Genomic DNA, 25,739 nt, shown 5'->3' with positions numbered 1-25,739 from the left:
GTGAAGTCCGAGGTGTACAGGGTGAAGAGAAAAGGGGAGAGCACTGTACCCTGGGGGGCACCTGTACTGCAGAGCACCACATCAGACACACTGTGACGAAGCCTCACGTACTGTGGTCTGTTGGTGAGGTAGTCTATCATCTATGCAGCCAGGTAATGGTCCACTCCCACACTTTCCAACTTCACTCTGAGCAGTGGCGGCAGGATCGTGTTGAAAGCACTAGAAAAGCAAAAAAACATGACCCTCACAGTGCTCCCACTGTCCTCCAGGTGTAGCAGTGATCTATGCAGTAGGTAGATCACTGCATCGTCCACCCCAACACTAGGCCGGTAAGCAAACTGCAGGGGGTCCAGCTGTGTGCTCACCAGTGGTCTCAGGTGACTCAAGTTGATCCTCTCCAAAGTCTTCATCAGGTGAGAGGTCAAGACAACAGGCCTGAAATGGTTAGGCTCCTTGGGGCGCTGGGTTTTATGTACCGGGACCACACAGGAGGTCTTCCACAGGGCCGGTACTTTCTCCAGGCTCAGGATTAAACAAGTGCATGAGCACACCACAGAGCTGATCTGCACAGTCCTTCAGTAATCTGGGGCTGATGCCATCCGGGCCTGGGGCCTTCCTTGTCTTGATCTTCTTAAGTTGACACTTCACCTGATCAACTGTTATGGAGAAGGGGGTGGAAAGGACTATCCATTTGGGGTTACATGGCTCAGCCCAATGCAAAATAAAAATTGTGCACACTTTACTGCTATTTTCCAAAGTGTTCAGGCAATAGTTGATTGCTGAGAGAGTGAACGAACAGCAACATTTTTTATACAAGACACTTGCAATTAATTTCACAGCATCCATATTTGCTTACTGTTGATCTTCTGGGTTATATTTTCAACAATACAGGCGGGGAATGCAGTGTTTTTCAAAAGATATGGGTGTTTGACCAGCAGCGACTGCACCAACAAGCACTTTCTTTAAAACAATGCCTGGTCTTTCCTGCAAACCTGGTATCAACTGAAAGCAGTGGCTGCCTGGCAAATAGAAATTCAGTTTAAAAATAATATTCACTTTGGAAAATGATCAGCAGTTATGTTTATGCAATCTGAGGTTAAGGCACACAAATTCACCACTTGGTCCTTGTGGCTCACAGTTGATGTAGATTAGTCTACATCATGAATATTATTACAGAAGCTATGAATCACCATACATTCCAATGTCACAAAGTAATGGAGTTTTGTATTTTTAACATTTTTTTTTTTCACTTTTCTATAGTCAAGTTGTGCTTTTTTGGCAAGACAGTAATGTTGCTTAGATCTGGTATCAGATTCTGTTGTACTCAGTGACCCTCCCTGCCTGCTACTCAACAGGACAGTGGAGTCTCTGCCCCTGAGGCCACTCTGAACCCAGGTCACTCTGCCCAGCTTCACACCGCAGTCATCAACCAGTCAAGACTCAGTCTCCGGCTGCTGGACTACTTGGCTCAGGACTGGTCTTCTGAGTACAGGTCTGACTTCAGTCTCATTTACTTTCCCATCGTTAGTGTCCTTGTCGTCTACATATTGTGAGTGTATTGGCCATAACTAACATTTTTGTGTATAGGTAGTTCTGTTTATATAAATTATAATTTGTATAATAAGATATTACATAAAACCACCATTCTTTACCCTCTGCAATAACAATTCTCATCAAAATAAACTGTCCTGTCATACAGTCTCCATAGTGACCAGGAAGAGATCACCTTCATCGTGTTCCAGTCTTTACGGGATGATGATGAGGACGATGGTGAAGGGACAGAGAGGAAGAGGGCTGAGTTAGACATTGCAGTCCATGTTAAATATGACCCGGGGCAGACAGTGATTGCTATCCACTCTCCTTATTGGATGGTGAATAAGACTGGCAGGTTGCTGCAGTACAAGGCTGATGATATCCACCGCAAACACCCCCTGGACTATGACATGCCCCTGCTCTTCTCTTTCAAACCGCGGTACTTCCTGAGAAACAATAAGGTAAGAGGAAGTATTACTTCAAGTCTTGAGTTTTTTAAAAGAGACACTGGTGGACTGCTGGATTACTGAATTTGACAGATTTTTAAATCAATTCATCTAAAGACAAAACCCTGTTGTTGTCGTTATTATTATTCAATTAATTATTGAATTAAGGGATACTTAAGTCTGGGACAACATTAGTCGTACCAAAATGAAATACAGCATCAAAACCAACTTTGAGTCAATGTTTCTTTGGTTGTACACTTGAATACTGAGTTTTGCATACAGTACACAGTGATTTACTTGTGTATAGTCTTACTGTTTACATCTGTGATTTCATTACTTTTATCCCTCAGGTCCGCCTTATGATATCAGACAGTGAACTCTCTGATGATTTCTCCCTGGATACAGTTGGTAGCCATGGAGATGTGAAATGTAAAGGCAGATACAAAGATTACCTGGTAAGATTTTGCCACAAACATTCAGGCATAAATTCTTTCAGACTTACTGTCCCATAATTTTTATCTAGAGAGCTATTGTAAGTGACTTTTGTGTGTAACTAAGGCAGGTTGTGTTATTGAGGAAGTACATGATTGTCATCTTTTTTATGTTTTTTGTGTGATGTCTGTCTGACCTCAGGTTGGTGTGAAGATTGATACGAGCAGTTTCAGTCTGACCCGCATCGTGACCTTTGTGCCCTTTTACATGCTGGTCAACAGAACCAAGCACAGTGTCTTCATATGTGAGGAAGGGCAGGACAACTGGACCGAGGCACAACCAGAACAGGTCAGCCAAACCAAATATTGTTTGCATCTGTGTTAACTTGCACATGCATTTTTTTGTAATACTGCAGTTTTGCCATCCCTGTGAATTATATTTTTATATAATTATAGTAATTATAATCAGCAAATGATGACTCTGCAGTGGATCTACCTTAGCCATACCACATAGATTTGACTCTCTTTAATTTGAAGGACCATTGTTAATTAATTCTTAAAATGTTAAACATTTCATTTTGACTTTTAAATGAAATGTCTGGATCATATGTTACTGATTATAGATGTATAATAGATAGACAAGGATGTACAGGATTTTGAAGAGATTTAGCATGCACAGATTTAGACTTAGTGAAATAATGTGATGTGATAAGTCCAAGTAGAGTCGGATTTTTATGCCTCCGCACCAGTGCCAGGGTTGGGTTAACTGTTCGTCCGTCCGTCCATCCCTTTCTTGTGAACGCAATCTCTCAGGAAGGCCTTGACACATTTCTTCGCATTGTTCACGTATAGTTTGGTGTTTGTAAAGTGCTGATTGAATTACTGTGTAACATTTTATGGTTTTTGTTTAATTTAAGGTTTTGTTTTATTCTACATTTAGTCAGCTATTCCTTTCTGGCCTGAGAATGACACCAAGCGGCTAAAGATCAAAGTAGAAGGTTGTTTATCGCCTCCTCGGACTATTGACTTCACACGACCAGAGAACTGCCTGTTGCTGCATTTGGACAACTCTGTAAGTAGAGGCACGCACAGGGATAACATCGTGTGTGCATAGTAATTTTTTACAGGTTGCATCTATTCACACTGACCACTGTAACATTAAAAAAAAGCCATATATATTCCAGTATATTGATTTCTGTTCTGCAGGTGGGTGGGATCACCGTCGACGTGAACCTATCCGACCACTCAGCCACTATCCGATTCTCAGAGTACCACGATGGCGCCGCCCCCTTCCTCATCATCAACCATACTAAAGACCAGACTCTTCAGATTCATCAGAGGTGGGAGAACACAAGGGGACAGTTAGAAGGAAACAAATAGACAATTTTAAGCCATGCTGTTTTTTGCGTCAGCTCTAAATACTAAATTGGTAGTATGTCGTTTGCAGAAATTAATCATGATGGGGATGAAGCATGTCACCATGGTTCATCATGTAACACAAAAATGAAAAACTTAAATTAGTTGTGGAGCTCAGTATATGAATGATTTAAAAGCAAAAGAGAACAAGGAAATGGGGAGTGGGTGAGAAAAGAAGTCAAATATAGTTGAAGTATTTACTGGGATGAATTGGTACCATGTACTTATTTTTAGGGAAGTTCAATTTAAGACTTCAAAAAGTGTTATCGTCAGTTAAAATGTTAGTTGAAAAAAACATTCTTTGAACTACATTTCCTGCTGCTTTATCTCATAATATCGCAGTGCTTATTTGGTGTCAGTGTTGTCTGTAAATATTCTTTCAAAGTGCTCAAGGTTTCATTTAAATTATTTTGTGAATGTGCCTCAGTCACATGAAGATCAAGTGCACAATCATGTAAACAAAATCTCTCAAAAATCAAAATAGGATGTTTTGCCAGTGGTGCCACGCATATTCATTCATTCAGTGTTTGTATATGATTTTTTAATTTAAGGTTTTCTGCCAATTCTTCCATTGGCAATTTCTGATTCTGAATCATGTTTTTATTTTTCATTTTACTCACAGCAGGTTTAAATTTTACCAGCAAAGTAACACAACATTCACATTTCTCTGTATTTTGCATATTTGTTGAATGACACTACTCTTCTCTTTTGTTGCAGCAACCTTTAACTATTTAGTTAATGACAACTAACATTATTTGTTTTGCTGACAGAGATTTATGTTTGTGTGTTATGTGGGTCATGCAGCGCCCGGACAGAAACCACGTGGGTGGCTGACGAGCTGCTCGACCTCTCCTTCTCAGTGGAGGAGGACAGGTAGAAAAATATGAAAAGGACAAACTCTTCTGACACACTCTGAGCTCAAGAGAGAGAGAAAAAGATAGGGAATAAAGAATGGGAGAGGAGTTTTTTTTTTTTTTTTTAAGTGTCGCATTAACTTGTTTATTGCTGTTACACTTTCTGTGGTGCCAAATGATTTAAGAAAAAAACAGAGAAGTTGAGTTGCCAGATTTTCTTTCTACACAGGAAAATAAAGCTTGTTATAACAATTTAGACTTCCAAACAAAGGCTGAGGACAGGAGTCGGTCGTTTTTTACTGGAAGCAATTGTGAAACTGAAAATAGTGTTGAACAAATTCAACAAATTCAATGATAGTAATTACATATCAGAAAAAGATGAGAAGCCAAACATACACATAGAGTCCACAAGAGTAAAATGTTAAATATGCAGTTATTTAGAATGATGTATGAGCAACACACAAGCCTCATACAGCTGCTAACATGTAACAGCTAGCTTATGCCAAATGAGGGAGTTGCAAATGACACCAGGTGGAAGAATGAAGGATGGCATGAAAAGTGGGCAGAGACACGCACATGAGGCCGCACTTAAATATGAATTTCTGTATTATTAAAAGCATAAGGTCACAGTCACTTGAGTACAGAGTGTGGTCAGATCAAGAGTGCAGGTAAAGATAAGTAGAAGAAGACTGCTTCCGCTTTGATTTTGATCTGTCTGTGTAATCTGCTCCTCCTCTGGCAATGAGAAATAAATACTCTATAGGCTAAGAATTATATCACATTATTGTCTAGTAATTATTGTACTTTAGTACATATGTGTATCATGAATTACTTATACTTTAATAATACTGTATCTTTCATGATAAGACAATGACATCCACTTATTATTTATTTGCAAAGAGCCTACTATGTACATATATATATATATATATGTTTATATTTAAATGATCTGCTGGAAATGTACACTGATCTAAAACAGGGATCATTGCAGTAGAGGAAAATGAGCAGGTTAGACATCTAAACCCATTTACTCATTTGTTACTATGTTACTTTGGTCTCCTATGAAGTGCAAACATCTTTACTTGTAGAAATACTAGCTTTGAATGCTGCTGACTGGATGGGATTCTGCCAAAGGAATCACACCTCCTGCTTCTTCAAGTAGTTCTGTTGCATTGACTAGTATTCTCTTTTTCATCTCCATCCATAGATTGTGGCTTCCCCACTCCCTACCTTTCTTTATTTTATTTTCTTATGTCTGCTTCGTCTCGTCCAAAATATAATTGTGAATGTGCATAATCAAACCTTATCTCTCCAGGAGAGGTACTGGGGACTTCTGGGTGTTTGGCCATTGTACTGTCGCTATCATATTTTTGTCTGTTCATGGGAATTGTTTTTGTACTCTGTCAGACAGGAACTTTGGATGGTTGTCATGGCAGTAGGTTCTTGGTGGCGGGGCTCTGTCATATTGTCGTCGGTTTTACTGTTACAGTGTACCGTTGTCTGTTTTTCATTATTTTCTCACTACCATCTCAAATCTATGGTTTTTTATTTCTTACCTTTTAGTAGTTATAACTAATGTTACTGATAAATACGGTATGTGTGTGTCTGTGTGGGTTCCATGTGCATGCAGCTCTCAGAAGATAACGCAGCAGGAGGAGCTGGAGGCTGGAAAAGCTGTGCACTACACCTGGGCTGAACCCACTGGGTCCCGAGAGCTTTGCTGGAAGTGTGGTACATACAGTGGGAAACTGAAGAGCGAGGAGGTACTGTCCCTGAGCCAGAATCATGTTTGTGCCTGAATAATAATATTTATCAATTCAAAGATTTTCGCAGAAGACGTCTTCAATTCTTACCTGAACACACATCTAAAATGTGAAATTGTTATATGAGATACTGTGATGTTTGTTTAAACAATGTGTGTGGTCGTGGTGTTTTCGTGCATCTTTAGGACCTGCGCGAGGACATTAACAACGACAGAAAACTGTTTGTGATCTCCTTTTATGAAGGTAAAGTACAGGGAGCTTGAAATAAAATGCTCTGACCACTCAAATGCACTTTGTAATTATGCTTTAAACAGTCTGATATTCACTTAAAATTATTTTCACGATTGCAAGTTCATTGTCATCGCTAGAACTGTTTATGGCAAGAATTTCCCTCTGGGGATAAATAAAGTGTAAAATCAGGATGGTTTGGTTTTATTGTTGATCCAAAGGTCTCCAGCGCGTTGTGCTGTTCACCGAGGAGCAACGTATCTACAAGCTGCTGTGTGAGAGCGAGAAGGCACAGCTGGCTGAACAGGAAATCATCCTGTCGCTAAAGAACATGGGCGTGTCTCTGGTCAACAACAGCAGCAGCCAGGAGGTCTCCTTTATTGGGATCACAAGGTAGATGACCAGCAACATACACACATGTTCACAAACCTGGCTAGGCCCACATGTTCATGTCACGACCACAGCTCACTGATACATCACTATGTGTGTGTTAAGCAATAGATAATGTTGTTCTCCGCTTGTGAGTGTTTTCTATATTTCAAGTCAACATATGGTTTTCTGATTTGCAGTTGAGCTTGTCTTGACCAACAATATCCAGCATGAGACATTATATACCAGATGACATGTAATTGCTGGCTAAACAATTTTGATTGAAATCACAGATATATCGATGACTTATAATGGTGTTTTGTTTCTGCTTGTGCCATGGCAAAAATACAGACTTTAATTTTATTTTCTAATATGCAGGTGTCACAAAATTAGAGTTTGACATTCGTTAACATTAACATTCACTAAAGGTCAGATAGACTGAAGATCCGCTTGTATCAGAAGAGGAACTTTTTACCTATAAACCATGTAGTTTTGTAAACATAATAGTGCAGTTTTAAACATGACACTTGCATGATTTTATAAATTTTACATCCTCTTGTTGCTCCCTTCTTGTTGTAGCTCTGATGTGGTTTGGGAACTAAAGCCTAAGAAAAAGGGTCGGTGGAAGACTCTGAGCACTAAAGAAGCTGAGCTTTTGGAGAACAGCTTCAAAGAGTACATTGAATCTGCACCTGTAGACTATGCCATCGTCGACCTGGAAAACAACTTCCAGGTAACACTCTAAATATTGTATATTTAATGTATGTTTGAAAATGATACAAATGAAAGGTGGCATCTTCATGTTAGCTGTGTAGGATGTGTACTCACTCATAAAACTGAGTGAGTAAAAAGTGGCAGCTGCATGTGGTTAATTGACCGTGTAAATGATAATTAGTTTCAGGCCTATTGGTTAAGGTTTGTGGTGTTTTTAACTGTCTCCCAGGTGTCCTTTACTCCCAATGGCATGGATATGCGGATGCTGCAGCCGTGTGACGCTCCTCTCAGGAGGCACTTCCTGCCTGGGGTGAAGGTGGAGTATAGCGTCTCACCACGACAGAGAGCCTACCGTGTCCAAATCCACCGCATACAGGTGAAAGGAAGTGCAGTTTGAAATAGAATAGTATCTTCCTTTTAGTGTTAAACTTATTTGTTTCCTCCAATGATCCAACATATAGTTGTCTGTCTTTAGTACTATAAGTCACCCACAATTTACCTTCTTGAATATACGTGAGGTCTTTGTTCTTCTTTATCCATATAGTACTTTTTCCATAAACATCCTTCCCTCTTACAGATCCAGAATCAGCTGCCAGGAGCCATATTCCCCTACGTTTTTTACCCAGTAAAATTGCCAAAGTCTATCACCATGGACTCAGGTCTGTTTGTCCAGCTTGTCATGTTTAATTTAGCATTATGTCTTGTATACATGCAGTGCTTTGGTCTGTATAGTAATTTTGTTTTTATTTTTCTCACAGAACCCAAACCCCTGACTGATATCAGCATTGTTACCAGAGCAGCAGGGCACTCTGATATCTCTCGTATCAAGTAATAGTTTTTCCTGTCATTCTTTTCTCATTCCTTCTCATGATGCACTTCATTTGTGTTGGACTGGAGCCTGGAATCTCACTTGCCTTCATTTTTTTATTTTTTTATTTGAAAAGCCTGCATAACCCATTTTAGTTGGATGGCTCCTAAGTGCCTGTAAATGTCTGCCCACCTCAGGTATTTCAAGGTGTTGATTCAAGAGATGGATCTGAAGCTTGATCTGGGCTTCCTGTATGCCATCCTGGACCTGTTCACTCCTGAGAACGCCAGCATCACCAGCTCAGAACAGGAGGTCAGATACACATATTCATGCACATACAGTTAACATACCCTGTGTTTTGTTCAGATTCTTGTTCCTGATAATTTGCGCTTGTTTTATTCCTCCAGGTGGAACTGTTTGAGAAGGACATAGAGTATATAAAGACAGAACTAAACCATGTCTCTGCTGCTGACACCTCTCCTACCAGCCTCTATGAGTACTTCCACATTTCCCCCATCAAGGTATGTGAAATTTGTTGTTTCATAATTATAGCAACATGTTTTTATAATTGATCACAACTTTGCCATAAACAACAACAAATAAACTAGAAAACTAGATTTTTTGATAAATTTACTGTCCAAACAAAATAAGATAAATAATCTATTCATTATGTTTTTGTATTTGCAGCTGCACCTGAGTTTCTCTCTAAGCACGGGAGGAGAAGATGGCCTGAAGGAGAAGAGAGATACAGAACTCATCCCCGTCCAGTCCCTCAACCTGCTGCTGAAGAGTATCGGTGCAACTCTCACTGATGTGCAGGACGTCGTCTTCAAGTACGAACGCACAAGAAGGCCCTGGACAACACATTAATCACACACAGTAGCGCTGATTTATTTTTGCGTGAATTGTTGTTGGATGAATTCCTGCTACTTGTCTTATTTATATGTGGTTGATTTCAGGCTGGCCTTCTTTGAGTTGACCTTCCAGTTTTGCACAACTCAGCAGCTACAGTGGGAGGTCATCAGACATTATTCCAAGCAGGTAACACACACATTCACAGTGACAATGCTATATTAACCCAGGAAGTGCAGAAGTAGCTAGTTGTGTATTTTTCGTGTGAATGTTTGTTTGTTTTTGTTCCTTCAAAGCTTTACGTATGAATAATCGTATAGTATGAAACAGAGAAAACTAGGCCCTGGCACTCAGGTTTCTATGTGTGTGTATTTCAGGCTATTAAACAGATGTATGTGCTGGTGCTGGGCCTGGATGTGCTTGGAAACCCCTTTGGGCTGATCAGAGGACTGTCAGAGGGAGTGGAGGCCTTCTTCTATGAGCCCTATCAGGTAGGAGTGTAATGCAAATATTGATGAGCAGTAAAATAATGTAGAAAAAAATAATGAAGATTTGTAGTCTAGAAAAATATCAGCATTAGGTTTAGGTCAATATTTAAAGCATGCCTTTTCAGAGCACCAGCAGTGTTGACAGTGTCTTTCTGTCTGCGTCATGAGTAACTGTTGTCTGGGGTTTTCCAGGGAGCCATCCAGGGGCCGGAAGAGTTTGTTGAAGGAATGGCTCTTGGGGTGAAGGCTCTGGTGGGAGGAGCTGTAGGTAAGAACCTATCTCTGTACAATGCGGTGTGATCCCATTTAGTACAATCTGTGGATATTATAGAGTACTGTAGCATACATACACAGTATGTTCATCCCATTTTGGGGTTTTAGTTTAGGGTTTCTTTAATAAAACTCTTTTATTCATATATACAGTATCAACAGAATATATAGGTAGGAACATAGTAACAGTTTTCGTGCGAAAGACTTCAAGAACAAATAAACATTTCATACAATATAGTAAATTATTGCAATTCATATCTGGTATCCAGGGGGTATAGCAGGTGCGGCCTCTAGGATAACAGGCGCCATGGCGAAGGGCGTCGCTGCCATAACGATGGACGAGGAATACCAGCAGAAGAGACGAGAAGCTATGAACAAACAACCCAGTGGCCTGAGAGAGGGGCTGACCAGGGGTGGAAAAGGACTGGTATCTGTGCGTACATTATATAGTGTTTGCACTGTTTTATAATACTTTACATCGGCCTGAAACTGACCACTGGCTTCAGGAAATTGTAGTTATTTACTGCTATTTGATAACATTGTCATGTTTTCTTTTCAGGGATTTGTCAGTGGGATCACAGGGATAGTGACCAAACCTATTAAAGGTATGTTTGAACATTGAATGTTGCATTTATTTTGACCAAATAAATTTAATAAAATATAGAAATGGTATAAAACATTATAAAATATTAAATAATTAGCTGGCCAACTTCTCTGGATTTTCAGAGTATTCTTATCAATTTCCATAAATGTGATGTGTTATTTTGCAGGAGCCCAGAAGGAGGGTGCTGCAGGCTTCTTTAAAGGTGTTGGGAAAGGTCTGGTCGGCGCAGTAGCCAGACCCACAGGAGGCATTATTGACATGGCCAGCAGTGCTTTCCAAGGGATCAAGAGGTTTGGTTATTTCTGTGTCTGTGGTACAGTGTGCTTGTGTTAATGTGTTTACAACACCAGTGTGTATGCAGATAGATGTTGTATATGTATGAAAGTATATACAGTGTCAATTCTTCTGCCATTTGCCGGTTTTATGTCTCTGTTTGCATGTACATGTAAACGTGATCGTTTGCGTACATTGCATTTACGCAGTATATAGCCCTGTTTTGCATTCGACAGCTGTGTCTCGGAATGTGTATTTGTATCTCTCTGGTTTTTAGGGCGGCAGAGACTTCACAAGATATTGAATCGCTGCGTCCTCCTCGTTTCATCCACGAGGACGGTGTCATACGACCATATAAGGAGAGGGAAGGCCTCGGCAGTCAGATGCTCCAGGTAGGACAAAAATCTCTGCAACATCAGCTTTCCAAAGCACTCATTTCATTGAGATGAGGAACACCCTACTTAAGAGTTACTTTATGAATATCATTATTATCATTATTATTATTATTACATGCACACAGCTATTGATTTACAGGAAAACATTATTATTATTTTTTTTTTTTTTTAAATCATCCTCCCATCAGTCTGTTTTATTTCAATTGTCCTTAAATTCTGTTCCATGTTTTAGAGATTTTATTGGCCTTTCCTTTTTATAGATCATTCTCTTTGATTGAGTCACCTCTAAGAAATGTCACAACACCTTCAGTTCCAAAGCAAAAATTACCGTCAAGTACAGTCATTCATGAAATCACCAGGATCAGGAAAAACAGATGCTGTGTTTTACTGAGGCAGAGCTTCTGTGCGGTCCCACCTCACTGTTGTTGCTCTGTACTATTACTCAGATAACATTTGTTTAGTGCTTTGTGGTGCGTTAACATCATTTTTTTCTTTTTTACAAATGGTGGTACATCTGGAATCGAAGTGTTGTCCTCGAGGTTTTAGCAAAAATAATTATCGCAGCCACTTGACTGAACATGTTGTTGATGAACACATTAACCTGAACTTGGTTCAGAGTGAGTGTGTCAGTTGCATGGGTTTCTCATATTTGTAGATTTTAGTATTGCTTAGTGTTTCGGTTCAGCTTCATTTAAACTGCACGCTTTAAGCTGTGGGTCATGTTTTTGTGCTGACATCATCTAACAGTCCTGCTGGATGGAGTGGGTTGAAGTCGCTGCATACGAGTCTCAGGTCAGAGCTGTACTTTTTAGCTAGTAGCCAGGATCCTGTGTAGGATTTCCCCTAAAATCTACAGATAGGTGACAATTTAAAGTGCCTTAGTAAAGTTCTGAGTGAAGGTGGGCCTCCAGAGCAGCTTCAATGCTCTTTTGTAAAGATACTAAAGATACAAATCTCTGAATTTAACTAAAGAGATTCTACCAAATGTTATTTCCTCATTTGGTGTTTTGACAATGGTGGTGGAGAGTTCTGTGCAGCTGATGACTGAATTCATTTTGTCCTTTAATTTGTCACTCATCTGTATCAACAGTTTTAGACCTATGCTAGATATGTGTGTATTTTAATGTGTTGCTAACACATTATTCCCTCATGCCAACTTAGGACTAATGGCAACAGCTACAGATCCACTAAAAATCACAGAGGATGCCACATTTCATGCTTGTGTTTCGTGTTTTAATGTAGCTGGTTAAATGGGCTTCAGGTGCATTTTGGCTGAATTTAATTTACTTGTGGGACAGCAAAGCAAAGCAGATGGACAGAAGCAAGTTTAACTGATCTTTAGGCAAAAAGATGAAGAAAAAAATTAAATTTACAACAGAATATTGTTGCTCTCACCTTGGCCTGAGTGGGTTTTAATGTGTCTTTAATTGACAGTGTGACAGACCTAAACTTTTATTACTTCTATTTTAGTTCCACCAGTGCTCTTCACATAAAATAGCTACTACATTAAAGGTGTTGAGCTTCATCTCATTTACAGGTATCTTTACATTTTTACACAGCACAGGAGTGGCTACAACATCTTGTAAGACTCAGTTAAATGGAGCAATTTCAGATCAGATTTATTATATTTACTTGTCATGAAAGTCTAAACCTTTAGTGGTGCATCAGGAGATTTGACGGACTGAGTTGTAGTAACTTTGAGGAAAATGAAAGAATTGTCTTTGGCTGGTTACAGTGAGCCTGTGCCACTTCAGTTGACCCGTACAATAGCTGTGGCTGTCTGGGTAGAAACAAGCTCTGGTTCTCTCTGATCTGACCTTCACTCTTCTCTCTTGTCGTGTCCACAGAGGAGATTGGCCTACAGTGAATGGTGTAGAACTGGCTCAGAGGATGAGGGTGATGAAGAAAATGTGTAGAAGCTAGAAGTGACAGATGTCTTTTTCTGTAGTCTGTGCTGCAGTTTGTCTGTCAGTTAGAAGTTCACTCTTGGAAGATTTAAACAAATCAAAGAGTAATTTAAGAAATGTGTTTCCATGTATTTTATATTTTTAGTTGTTTATTCATTTGATGTGTTTTCTTTATTTTTTCTTCAGTGTCTATCATCTTTCATCTCTTCTACTTTGTACCTACCTTCTCATTCCTTTCATCATTTTCTCACAACCAACAACCGAAACCTTTCTTGTCATTGTTTAAATATTCATTAATTCCTCATAATTATAAAAAAAAATTTCAAGTGTCTTTTTTTCTTCAGTAATGAATGTTTGTTTTTTCATTCTGTCATTCACTCTCCTATTGTTCTCAATAAAATGTTTTAAACTTCTACCTGCCATTTTCTTTGTTTCATCCCATCTTTCCTCACCACTTCACACTTTCCACTTCCATTAGAGTAAAGCTTTGTGCAGGTATTTTGCAGAGGCCCATTGTAGCTCATGTTTATTTACAGTAGGCAGTTGGAACGTAGACATATTGGTATTCATATTTTACTTTAATTCAGACAGTTGGTTTTATTTTTGTTTTTGTTTTTTTGCCTTGATGTTTGTTTAAATATTCATCTCCTTTTTTTTCTGTCTTCGCTCAGAAAATTGAGAATGGACGTTTTGCCAAGTACAGATACTTCGCTCATGCCAAGGTCAATGATTCCGACTTCCTCATGATCACCAAGAGGTGAGTGTTGTTTGGCATCTGATTGACTACAAAAAAAGAGTAAGATTATTGATATAATATTTCTGTGCCCTTTATCAAAAGCTGCTAAAACAAATAAGCTACAGTGTCCACACCAGCAATGGGAACAGTGTACATTTAACCACACTGAAGTGTTATTGTTTGTCCATTACTTTTTTTAAACCTAAACTGCATATATGTGCAAGCTACTGGACAACTGAATTTCCCCAAGGGGATGAATGAAGTATCTTATCTATCTAGCTAGCTGTTAAGATAACCTATCTAACCACCAGTATACTGTTTCCTTTAGCTGTGGTGTCTTACAAAGAAGATGTTCATGGCTCATTTTAACCCTGTCTTTGCAATTTCTTTTCCAGGGGCATATTTTTTGTGACCAAAGGCACATTTGGCCAGCTGACCTGTGAATGGCAGTATCTGTTTGAGGAGTTCACCAAGGAACCAATGATTGTAGAGGACCGCAGACTTCGCATTGAGGCCAAGGTACAAAACTCCAAATCCTATGGTACCTTTTTTGCACTAAAGAGACTGATGTGTTTAAAAATGTACTACAGGTTTTAAACAGGTATTTATTAGATTATTGCATTAAACCTTGTTTTGTGTACTGCAGGAGAGAGTAAAGTCAGTCTTCCATGCCAAAGAGTTTGGGAAGATCATAAACTTCAAAACTCCTGAGATAGCCAAGGTAAGCTCATTATATGGACTACAACGTACTCATATATATATATATGATTTATTGAAAAAATGTCCACCTTATACCTGTTATATATACATTAACAATATGAGCCACCTAGTTTTACTCAATGTCATTGTCCCTGTGATATGCAAGTGCAACACTAAATGATTGTGTGATTGTGCTAAAATTAGTCATAACTTCGGTTCTTCTTTAACTTCAGTGGGTTCTTGCCAAACTGGAGGATGCAAGAGACAGTTTACCTAAATACTGAGTCGTCAAGAAGAGCAAGAAAATTATGAGAATAAAAAAAAAATTTAAAAAACATGAAAATACACACACACACAGTCTGTGTGTGTGTCAGTGCCTTTGTTCTTCACTGCATGCTAGTTTTGTTTACCTCCATGTGTGATTATTGCTAAAAACACAAAAGACGCTGTATGTTGACTGTTAGTATGTGTCTGGGGTGAAAGACTGGGTGAGTAGTTTGTATGTGAGCATGCTAACAGAAATGCTATAAACGGATAAATAAATGGACGGCTGACCTAACATTCATTTACCACAGACACTCAGAATGCATTGAACCAAACATTGTCTCACTCTTTGCTCTGATTGCACTCACCCTTTTGCACACATATGATGGATTTTTAATGATTTATTTTATGAAAACTACTGCAAAGTCTTGAGTTTACAAACACATCTTCTAATATCTGCTTGAGTCTTAGATGTTATCAACTTCCTCATAGCTCTGCTTGTCACACTCGGTCAAATACACATTTGAGTCACATATTTCATTCACTTTCACTGAACATATTACAAGCTGTATTTGGCTGTAGAAATTACATGAGTGCATCGGCCAGTGATAGAAAACAGCTCGAGTGATATCAAGGCAAAATTAACTAGATTTGCTGTAGCTCATTTAATGTATACAGTTTATTTATACTGGATTATACAAAAGGGATATTAATTAAAATTTTCTTCACAATACACATAATTCAAAATGTGCGTCATTAAAACTCCTGTTTTCTTTTTAAGTCTCTATAACTTTCCTCTTTTTTATACATTTCTGCAAGATAAAGACTTGAGTGTGTAATTTAGAGACGCATGCTATTTTTATACTGTACTTACATGTATCAATCTGCTGTATATTGATCTCATATAATATCCTGTCTGTATATATCATACTCACAATAGTCTGTATTATGGCATTGCAGATTGTAATTTTGTGATTTTTATGTTTTTATACCACACATATGCAATGTCAACTATGTTGATAAATTATGCAGAGAAAAGTATATTTAAAAGAAATGAATGCTACTATTATCAGCTGCTGTTTACTTTGCTGTGTATTTTAAAGGTTTGCTTTTGGTTTGGGGTTGCATCGCAGTTTAATATGACTAAATTTTTCTGTTGCCATTAATGTTTGTCATTTATGTTTTTGGGGAGAAAAAGGTTCACTGCAGTGGCTTAATTCTTTTCCCTGCTGTTTTCAAAAAAAATAAAATATGTGTTTCAAATTTTAGTGCACTCTTCCTTTATTTCATGTACCCCAAAAATCTCAAACATACAAATTGCACCCTTTCTTAAATAACTATAATTGCTTATTGAAACTAACATCACATAAATATAATCTCCATCTCTCCTGAGAAGAAACAGTCAAGTAACGTTTTTCAAAGTACAACAGATTATTCACATCTAAAACAAGATCAGCCCAGTGGCTCTGCTGACTATCCTGAGTAAATAAGGCATGTGCAGGCAAAAGCAAACACAGGTGGCTCTGTTAGAAGAAAGGAAAAGGAAAAAAAAAACATTTCTACACAATATTAAATCAAGGCTAAAGGGAACTCTTACCAGCTATTGTACATGTATCAAGCACTCAAAAATACACAAATATAGGATCTAAGAAAGAATAAAATAACTAGTCCACACAATGGGTCTATGATATGACTTTCCACTAATTTTCTCTTCTACAGGAAAGTATTCGCAGCATATCAGCATATATACAGTAAAGACTAGTAGTTTGAGTATGTCTGTTACAACATGTTCATATTCTCTTTGGCTGGCTTCGTACAGGCACAAAAGATGTGATTCTCTTATTTTGGCTCTCCTCATGACTTTCCTTCTGTCCTGCTGTAACCCTTAAGTCTCCTCTCCTGTCCTCTTTTACACCAGATTAAACTCCTTCAGGTTGTGTCTGAGGATGGTGTCTTTGACAGCCACAAAGACAAAGCGGATATTTTCCGTGTCTGTGGCGCAGGTGAAGTGAGGGTACAGCGTCTTGTCCTTGTCTGGGTTTTGTTCTTGGTACATTTTCAGGATGAATTCTTGAGCTGCTACAGGATCCTGCTGAGGTCCTGCAATTCAGGGTCAATATTATTTCAATGTGACTGTCAATAAATTAAACAGATAAATGATTTCTATCATTTGTTTTAGAAAAAAAGAAAACGGCCAAGCCTGTTCTTTTAAGATTTCAAAACATGATGAGAGCCTAAATACAACTAATAACTGTGTAGAGAATGTTTTCTCTCTAACCCTAACCCTGTGTGAACTGGAGTGCGGCTCGTCTCTGAATACACATTTTCAGTGTTTAATGTGCCACATTTTACACTAGATATGCCACATACATCACAAGTTTACCACAAGATTTGTGCATATTAACTCTGATCACTGTCTCTGGTGGTGATTGTATAAGTGAAGGTCTTACAATACAGTATATTACCATTTAGTGTTTCAATACAAAGTGTAATATTCAGAGTTGATACAAACTCAAATCTTACACAACCCAAAACTCTAATAGTTCCTGTGCCATAAATTCTGTCTAGTTCTTATTTTCTTTTAGACCCAAGTGTGTGTGTTTGTATGTATGTGCACATAAAATGAAAAACTTGATTCTACCAATCAGATTAAAGAGGACCTAATATGGCCACTTTTAGTTTTAATGATTTAATTTTTGTCTTTTTTTTTGCAAGAGTCCATCCTGAACCAGAAAATGATAGACCAAGCGGAGACCCCCAAGGCAGTTATTCGATTGGCCCATGAGGCTGGCTCCAAAAGTGAGTCAATCCTCATAGATTCTCATGTTAAAAGGCATAACTTTACAGCAGAAGTAAACATGTTTACAGCCCAGTACAAAAAAACAGTTTTGGTCTATATAGTCTATTTCCTACTTCATGACAACTATACAGGGGTGAATTTTTATATAACTAACTCCTTTAAATTTCATTAAATAAAGTTCTGCAAATTGAGGGCGTGCCGCTTTGAGTGACTGACGGATAAGCATATGCCTGCCACAAGCCGGCATGCACAGAAGTCTCGACTCGCCCCACATCTTTGACCATTTTTGGGTTGGCCGGAAGTTCGGCGGAGTCAGGTACTGGCAAGATGGCGACGTCGGACGGCCAACTCTGAGCTTCAAAATCACTCTTCAGAGCCTATGGGTGACATCACGGAAGCTACGTCCATCTTTATTTACAGATAGACCCGATCCACCTTCACAAACTGAACCTGAGCCGAAAACAAGCGTATCCACTGTCAGGCAGCCGGAAGGAGGGAGAAATATGCGGAGCGCTGCGAATCAAGACGCCTGACAATCTGCAAAGACTTCGGACGACAATATTCATAACTTGGAATACTTTTATGAGAATCCCTTTGGATTTTTTATGTGTGGACACTAAAGGAATATAAAAAATGGAGGACCAGACAGACAGTTGACAGGTAGGGAGTCTCCAACGCTTCACCTCCTGCTGGTTTACGACACTGGTAAATCTAAATGAATTACAATTAAGTGCGCACAGCTACTTAAAAATGAACTCAGCAGTTAGATTATGGATAATTTATCTCAGCTAACGAGGTACACCATACTGGCAATAATACAATACCGACAAATGTTTAAGCATTTATGTCTTTGCTGCTGCTTCTTACTAACGTGATCAGGTCGCGGTAACGCGTTTAACATCACAAATCCACAATAACAATCAGACTGAAAGTCCCTTGTTCGGCCACATTAAGTGTGAATTACAGAAATAACCGTTGTGAAAATGAAGCATCTCTAACTGTGCGTGGTTTCTAAAGCAGTCCTTGAAGTGCAGGCTCACACTATAATGTTTGGAGCAGTGGAGGGAACCGTGGAAAAATGATAGATAGATTTCTGCAGGCACTTGAGAACACTGTCTTTTCGGCATAGCTACAAACTAAAGAAAAGTCTTCATTAGAAGTAATGTGTTGTGCCGTGTGTGGGGGTGTCCAGCTTGCAGGTGGGCAGCACCAAGAGAAGTATTGAAATCAATAGGGCCAGGAAGTAATGTCTGGACCCCCAAGGAGGCGTTTCATACAAAGGAGAACATTGGGTTTTTACCCTAACAGAGTTACTCCCTTTGGTGTTAACTTTGATCCTTATGACTCTGTAGACCATTTTCACACACAAAAACCTATATAACACACTATACGTAAGGGGAAACGTAGCATAATAGGTCCCCTTTACAGCAGTTTAGGTTAAATCAAAATGCTGATCACTTACTATTAGACAGAGCATCTAACTATATGCACACACCTCTGCTGTAGGTATGACCCATCACTTTCAGAATCTACATACAAATTGAAGATGATTGTGCAAAGAGACTAACTCACCTGTAAATTCAGGGAAGTAGGTGGATACATGAGAGTACATGATCTTCTCCTGGAGAATGTCGGTCTTGTTGAGGAAAAGTATGATAGAGGAGCGCTGGAACCAGGGGTAGGTGATGATGGTCTTGAACAGAGCCTTGCTCTCCTCCATACGGTTCTGAAATATAATTTCAGCACTTGAAGAGGCAGCAATGACGACACATTTTGAGGGATCAAAGTCTGGAGCAGATGAACTGATTTCTCACCTCGTTGTCGCACTCAGCCAGGACCTGGTCGTATTCACTGAGCGCCACCAGGAAGATAATGGAGGTGACGTTCTCAAAGCAGTGGATCCACTTCCTCCGCTCTGACCTCTGACCCCCCACATCCACCATCCTGCCGGAACAACAGCCAATCCCAACAACAGAAGAGGCATGCCACATCATAAGTCACCTGTGATGCAGTTCCAGTGTAATATAGGTAAGCTATTACCCTATTGTGTTGGTATGCTGTATCTCACCTGAAAATTACATTCTCCATGTCAAACGGGTATTCAATGATACCCGTGGTTGGCACGCGGACTCTGAGGATGTCCTGAATCTCAGGTAAATATGAGGGCTGTGAAATTCGGTCCAGATCAGAGAGATAGCTGAAAAAATGTGCACAAGCAGAAGGAGGAGAAATCAGAAATTGGATTTTTGTGACTGTTTAAGCAGATAGAAAATATACTAACTGTCTGAATTTAAGAGAATATGAGAAACCTAGAGAGACATAAAAGGGAGGTGAAAAGGACCTTTGCTACAATAGAAAAATACAAATACAATGTACTGTAGTTAACACTGCATTTCATTTCCCAAAATAGTAACTGCAACCAAAAAGAATTTCTCTTTTTCTTTTTATCTGCATCATCAGTGGATCATCAATGACTTCACAAAAAGAAGTGAAGGTTTTTAATGTTAATTTTTATTTCACTATCAGCAGATATTCGTCTGTGTGGCATGGTGGGACACCTCATGTGCTCATTCCAGTGGCTCCTTGTATTTACAAAATATGGAAGACAGATATATGGGTGGACAAAACACAAAAGACCTATATTCAGGACTATAGCTAGAAATACAGAGGTCAAGAGTCTAGAATCTATTCAATATAATTTATAGTCATGTGTACATCCCACCTACACACCAAAAATATTCTCTAGTTTTCCTTTTTCTTTTTTTCAATTTAGTTATCAGTTCAGTTCAACATTAATGTCTAAATTCTCATGCTGGTGGAGAATTACTGAATCCTTTACTTGTTTACTTTATTTATTTTGAGCTTAATGTCGTCAGATTTGAGTCTAAAAATTCAAGTATCATAATATAAAATACCCACCATGTTTACGGTTTTCACTTTAGAAGGTAAATTAAAAATAAAAGTAAGAATACTTTACTACTTTAATATTGAGGTTAGAACCTCAGTGTCTTCAATGTTAGGTACAGCCCTGCCCATTATAATGCTTTCTAATACTATCTGTGTATATCTGTGGCAGAGCTGGAGAGAGCAGAATCTCTGACTGACGCTCACTATTTGGTGGAGTCAGACAGCTGGTACTCCCTGCGTCGGTCGTAGCACTCCTGGATTCCTCCATCCTCCCACAGACTCTTGATAGCCATCGCAAGGCCTTGATCTAACTCCTCCACCTTATCCACCTCCACCTCCAGGACTGAGTTAGCATGGCTCTGCAAACACACAGTCAGACATGAGGACGATTAAGACGATTAGAAAATGATCCATTTCACATGTCCACACCTACTTTGTGAACAGATCGAAGAGAGGAGAAGAAACAGGAATCAAGCTTTGATCTTATTTAATTTTCATATCTAACATACTTTGCACATCAGAAAAAGCAGCTGAAAGTGCTGTTGTGGGGTTCTCATACAGCATATAACATTTTTTTAAAGAAATTAAAAAAAATAAAAGTTTTGTAAACTGTAAAATCATTAATATTTCAATTAATTTACAATGTTACGAATTGACTTTCAGTGAAAACGACACTTTGTCGATTTAACAAAGTTTTACACTTTGTTAAAAATAAATATGACTTCCTTCCTTCATCGTCAAAAATGAACCAAAATAAACCTGGACACTAGAGTCAAACGTAAGTTATAAAAAGGAGCATACCTGGTTCTCAGGACTAGAGAAAGATATGCTGAGTGTCTCCATGGCTCGGATCATCGTCTGCATGGACGTGTAGATGTTCTGGAAGACCAGTTTGGCGTAGCTCTTCTTGTCCTCAGCTGTGTATCCTCCTCCATGGATAATCCTCATTTGTTTGATAAAGGTGCTCTTTCCACTCTCTCCAGTACCTGTTGGATACAGCGATGGTTACATCCACTAATACCTTTTTATATGTGCATACTTTTAGCATTATTACATCTCAACATGCTGAACAATGTTACTGTATTATTAGAGTATTATTACTGAAATGTTCATGTGTAAGCATGACTTCAATATGGAGGTAATTTATATTCTGTTTTGTGGTACAAGAGACCCTGTTTTTTTTCTAATGTACTGCTTTATACTGTATGTATAATTTTTAATCTGCTGTTTATCTAGTGAAAGAAATGTAGAACATTTCCATCTGATATTTGTGAAGTAGCATAAAATGTCAACAGTCAACTACCTCAAAACTATATTTAAGTGCAGTATTTGAGTAAATGTACTTAGTTACTTTCCGTCACTGCTCAACACGTATGCTAAAATAATAATAATAATAATAATAATAATAATTGTATAGCACTCAACACATCTGTCTGTTTCTGTGCAGCTTGTTGCTAAGACTCTATTTGAAATAAACACTAAACCAGCAAACAATTGCTATGACAACTCTTGATTACTAACTTCTCTGTGCAGGGATAAACAGGCAAACTGAACGATTTGAATGTATATTTGACTGCCAAAAGGACACCTGTAAATATCTGGGTGCCGAAGGTGAGCCCCTTTACTCTCACCATCTCCATGGCTTTGTGGAAAATACGCCAGTGCTTTGCTGTAAATGAGCTGGGGGTGGCCACCACATCCACCATTCATACATTTCAGTTTCAGTTGGAGCTTTTAGTAAAAGTTGCCATGAAGCTGTGTGAGTGAGTTAAGGTGCTGAGAGTGCAGATTGTAAGGGGTGTCAGCCAAACACACACAAACTATACTTAAAATGCCTTTTCACTTCAATACAGTTTACATTTCAACACGATAACTCCTTCCATAGCTGTTTTAGTTGAACCACTAACCACACACATACACACACACACACACACACACACACACACACACACACACGTACAGTTACTGTCACATGCCTCTTCAATTCTGACAGCACAAGTTCATAATATTCTCATTCGGACCACATGATGCTGTACCAATTTGTTTAACAAATGTGTGTTTGTTAACAGACCTGAATATTTAAAGTTGCCATGTTTGTGTTGACAGTGTAGGAGTGGGCCCTCCGTATGAGTGTGTTTGTGTGTGCGTGCGCGCGTGTGTGTGTGCATTTTCTGGTTTCCTGGCTGTTTTGCATGGCATCATGAATACATGAGTCTTTACATCTTAGCAAACAAGGCTTAGACAAATTGTCTGGATTTGAATGCATCTTGTTTACAAGTCAAGTTTCTTGGAGATAAGGGGGGTTTGGGGCAAGACAGGCAGGTAATCACTGCGATGGAGGCAAATCATGATCCTGCACATCTGCTGTGTTTAACTCGCTCAGAGAGAGAGTCGGCCTCACTCTTTTATCACAGATTCATGTAACATTATTACCTTTATTTTTATTGTGACAGGTCTGTCTTTAATGTAGCAGTTCCTTAAATCCAAGACATTTTTTTTTACAGGAGACAATAAATGTAACTTTGATCCTTGACCTTTAACCTGTAACAAGACACATACTGAAAATCAGTAAAAATGACTCATATTTTGTTAATCTTTTAATTAACTACTTATAATAAAATAGCTGTGGTAGCTAACCACCCTACATGCATCAAAAAGGATTAAATATAAGTATTTTTCTCCCTCAGTGGACACATGTAGCAATAATAATTTAAAAATAAAACATAATAAAGCTGAGCAATTCTTCATCATGTCTAATTGAAGTAAATGTTGGAATGTTTTCATTGGATTGGACTTGGAGAAACGTTTTTAGCAGACATTTTTTTTTAAATACATACCAATTATATACATAGATTTTCTCAGTGTAGTTGTTCAGCTCGATCTACTGGACATATGCAGACAATATTACCCTTTGACTTTGCAAATATGTCATATAAGTTCCAGCAGGAGCATCAGGTGGTTTGACAATCATAAACTGATAAAATGAGGGGTTTTTTTATGCTAACTATTTCTCAGGCACAATGAAAACTTGAAACCATGAAAACAGCTGCATAATAATAACAGCAGAGTTTTTGTAAAGAGCAACCTTTCACAAATCTCTATGCAATTTATTCTTGATTCCCAGTGGTCTGTCTTCCTCTGTTACTAAAACTGATAATTAACTAACTCTGTCTCCCTCTTCATGAACTGGACCATTATTGAGGTCTGTTCTCTTTGTGTGTTTTGTGCTTACATTAGTTCAAGTGTATTAATATTTAATGCCGATAAAGGCATTTTTGCAGAAATACATGCCAATGTGGTTGATTGTTCGTAAAAATGCTTAATTCAAGCCTTTGTTATATGCTTTCACTCACTTCATTCTTTTATTCATGTTTTTCTGATTATGACTTGCAGTCATTACTGATCTGAATGATCCAAATGACCAGTACTTGTAAGTACAGAGCAGTGCTTACATGTCTGTACTGTAGGTCAGGTTCAAGGCTGTTGATCTGCTTCACTCCCACTCATCCTCTGGGGATGTGACTGTGACCATCCTAATGAAATCCACTGAGAACTCTGAGCCACTCCGATTAGGTAAATAAATGCTCAAAGAAAATACTCAGTATATATTTGCTTACATCACATCTAACATTTCTATAGGTTAAGACACAAGATCCAAAACACACAGTGTGGCTTGGAAAGAATAATTTCAAGTTGTGACAATAATCTGTTCTCATTGTCAGAATTTGCCTTTTGATAATTGTTCATTTCAGTGACACCTTTTATCTTAATAGTGAGTTTTCATAACTGAGTCTTCTGTTTCCTGGTGACCTTTTACACCTGCTCAGTGCCTAAGCTCTTCAAACAGCTCTCACGGTAACTTTGTAATCCCGGGCAGCAGTTACCCGCATACACTGTACCACAATACATGTCATGATCAATATGTCTACCATCTTTTTCAGATCTTATCCATCCATAATGTCTTGGCCATCTACCGCACAGTGAGCCAAGAAAAGTATTTTCAAATGAAATAAAATAGGATTTATAATGAACATTGGTTTAGTAGCAACCTGACGCTCTATATTGCAAGAAAGCCCCTTCTACGAGAGTGGTGGAAGCAAAGCTAAGGCTCATGTGCTGCTCAGGGGTGAGATTTGCATGATTTTTGCATGAGGCGCGCCCGCAGCAGCCAGTTATGGCATTCAAACACACCACTGACCGAGCTGAGGCCTTGACAGTGACTCTGAAGTGCTCTCGCACTGCTGCAGTAAAATGGGTGTTGGCCAAAGCACTGATGGATGCTCTTTGAATTCCATGTGGCAACACTGTTTCCTCTTTCACTTGATCTGCCGGTCGTTCCCAAAGCTACACAAGTTAACTTACAACGTAGGAAGCTGGCGTTGAAAGGAAAAAAAACCCTGGGCTCAAGCCTTAAGCCCCTTTCCCAGCCAGCGTCACCTGCTTATGTGTCCTAGAGGAGGACAAGTAAACTAACGTCTCTATTATCAGAAGCTTCACATTAAAAATGACGATGAAGCAGGACTATGCCAGTGAAAAATACAATGGCCACCTAGGCTTACTGACACTGTCTATCAGCTGTACTACTTATTTACACACTGACTTGATATTTTCTCCTTATTAGCCTATTTGCTTCCCTTTACTCCCTCTCCCCATGAGACTGGAGTTCATCCCAACAGAGGACAAGAAACCTCCCACACATCTCCAGTCCAGTCCAAGCATGGAGCAAACACAAAAACCCTCCAACGCACAACAGCCCGCGGAGAGAATTTCACTAGAAATGGAAATGTGCTGTCAATGGCGAGTTTCGGTTTCAGACCGATGTCGACATACAACGCCACCATACACCGAGTAAATCTCTTTCTCTGGATGTGGCTGTTTTCAGTAGTTCTGTGGTAAATACAAATTAATAAGACGAACTGATCAAGGATGAAACCTGTTCACAGTGCGTAAAACCAATGGCACATCCATGAGCGGCTGCGCAC

The 25,739-nt window shown here is 38.9% G+C and overlaps 2 protein-coding genes across 4 annotated transcripts in view; one reads left to right on the top strand and one right to left on the bottom strand.

Moving 5' to 3' along the window:
- The window catches only part of vps13a (vacuolar protein sorting 13 homolog A), a 37,837-nt gene extending 21,524 nt beyond the window's left edge, over positions 1-16,313 (top strand). The window contains exons 49-76 of one of the 3 annotated variants that reach the window (XM_023403296.2): positions 1,356-1,492; positions 1,700-1,994; positions 2,330-2,434; positions 2,613-2,759; positions 3,351-3,482; positions 3,617-3,750; positions 4,631-4,699; positions 6,311-6,443; positions 6,629-6,686; positions 6,893-7,064; positions 7,620-7,773; positions 7,984-8,130; positions 8,332-8,413; positions 8,513-8,582; positions 8,760-8,874; positions 8,970-9,083; positions 9,250-9,395; positions 9,522-9,603; positions 9,792-9,905; positions 10,095-10,170; positions 10,442-10,605; positions 10,732-10,777; positions 10,943-11,066; positions 11,327-11,441; positions 14,023-14,108; positions 14,483-14,606; positions 14,734-14,808; positions 15,020-16,313. In XM_023403296.2, coding sequence (XP_023259064.1) covers positions 1,356-1,492; positions 1,700-1,994; positions 2,330-2,434; positions 2,613-2,759; positions 3,351-3,482; positions 3,617-3,750; positions 4,631-4,699; positions 6,311-6,443; positions 6,629-6,686; positions 6,893-7,064; positions 7,620-7,773; positions 7,984-8,130; positions 8,332-8,413; positions 8,513-8,582; positions 8,760-8,874; positions 8,970-9,083; positions 9,250-9,395; positions 9,522-9,603; positions 9,792-9,905; positions 10,095-10,170; positions 10,442-10,605; positions 10,732-10,777; positions 10,943-11,066; positions 11,327-11,441; positions 14,023-14,108; positions 14,483-14,606; positions 14,734-14,808; positions 15,020-15,070 — 3,267 coding nt within the window. In that variant the 3' untranslated portion in view covers positions 15,071-16,313. The other 2 variants (XM_023403297.2, XM_023403298.2) reach the window with 2 other exon arrangements.
- Positions 16,307-25,739, bottom strand: part of LOC111652906 (guanine nucleotide-binding protein subunit alpha-14-like) — a 10,500-nt gene continuing 1,067 nt past the window's right edge. The window contains exons 2-7 of the mRNA XM_023403299.2: positions 21,559-21,743; positions 20,962-21,116; positions 19,919-20,047; positions 19,665-19,794; positions 19,423-19,576; positions 16,307-17,150 (exon numbers count right to left, since the gene is read on the bottom strand). Of these exons, the coding sequence (XP_023259067.1) occupies positions 16,960-17,150; positions 19,423-19,576; positions 19,665-19,794; positions 19,919-20,047; positions 20,962-21,116; positions 21,559-21,743 (944 nt within the window). The 3' untranslated portion in view covers positions 16,307-16,959. The remainder of the gene's footprint in view (positions 17,151-19,422; positions 19,577-19,664; positions 19,795-19,918; positions 20,048-20,961; positions 21,117-21,558; positions 21,744-25,739) is intronic.

This window comes from Seriola lalandi, unplaced genomic scaffold (genome assembly GCF_002814215.2).
Source record: "Seriola lalandi dorsalis isolate HSWRI2012SDOR001 ecotype SW California unplaced genomic scaffold, Sedor1 jcf7180002054110, whole genome shotgun sequence".
Classification (NCBI taxonomy): Eukaryota; Metazoa; Chordata; class Actinopteri; order Carangiformes; family Carangidae; genus Seriola; species Seriola lalandi.
This window is presented reverse-complemented; position numbering and strand designations above follow the sequence as displayed.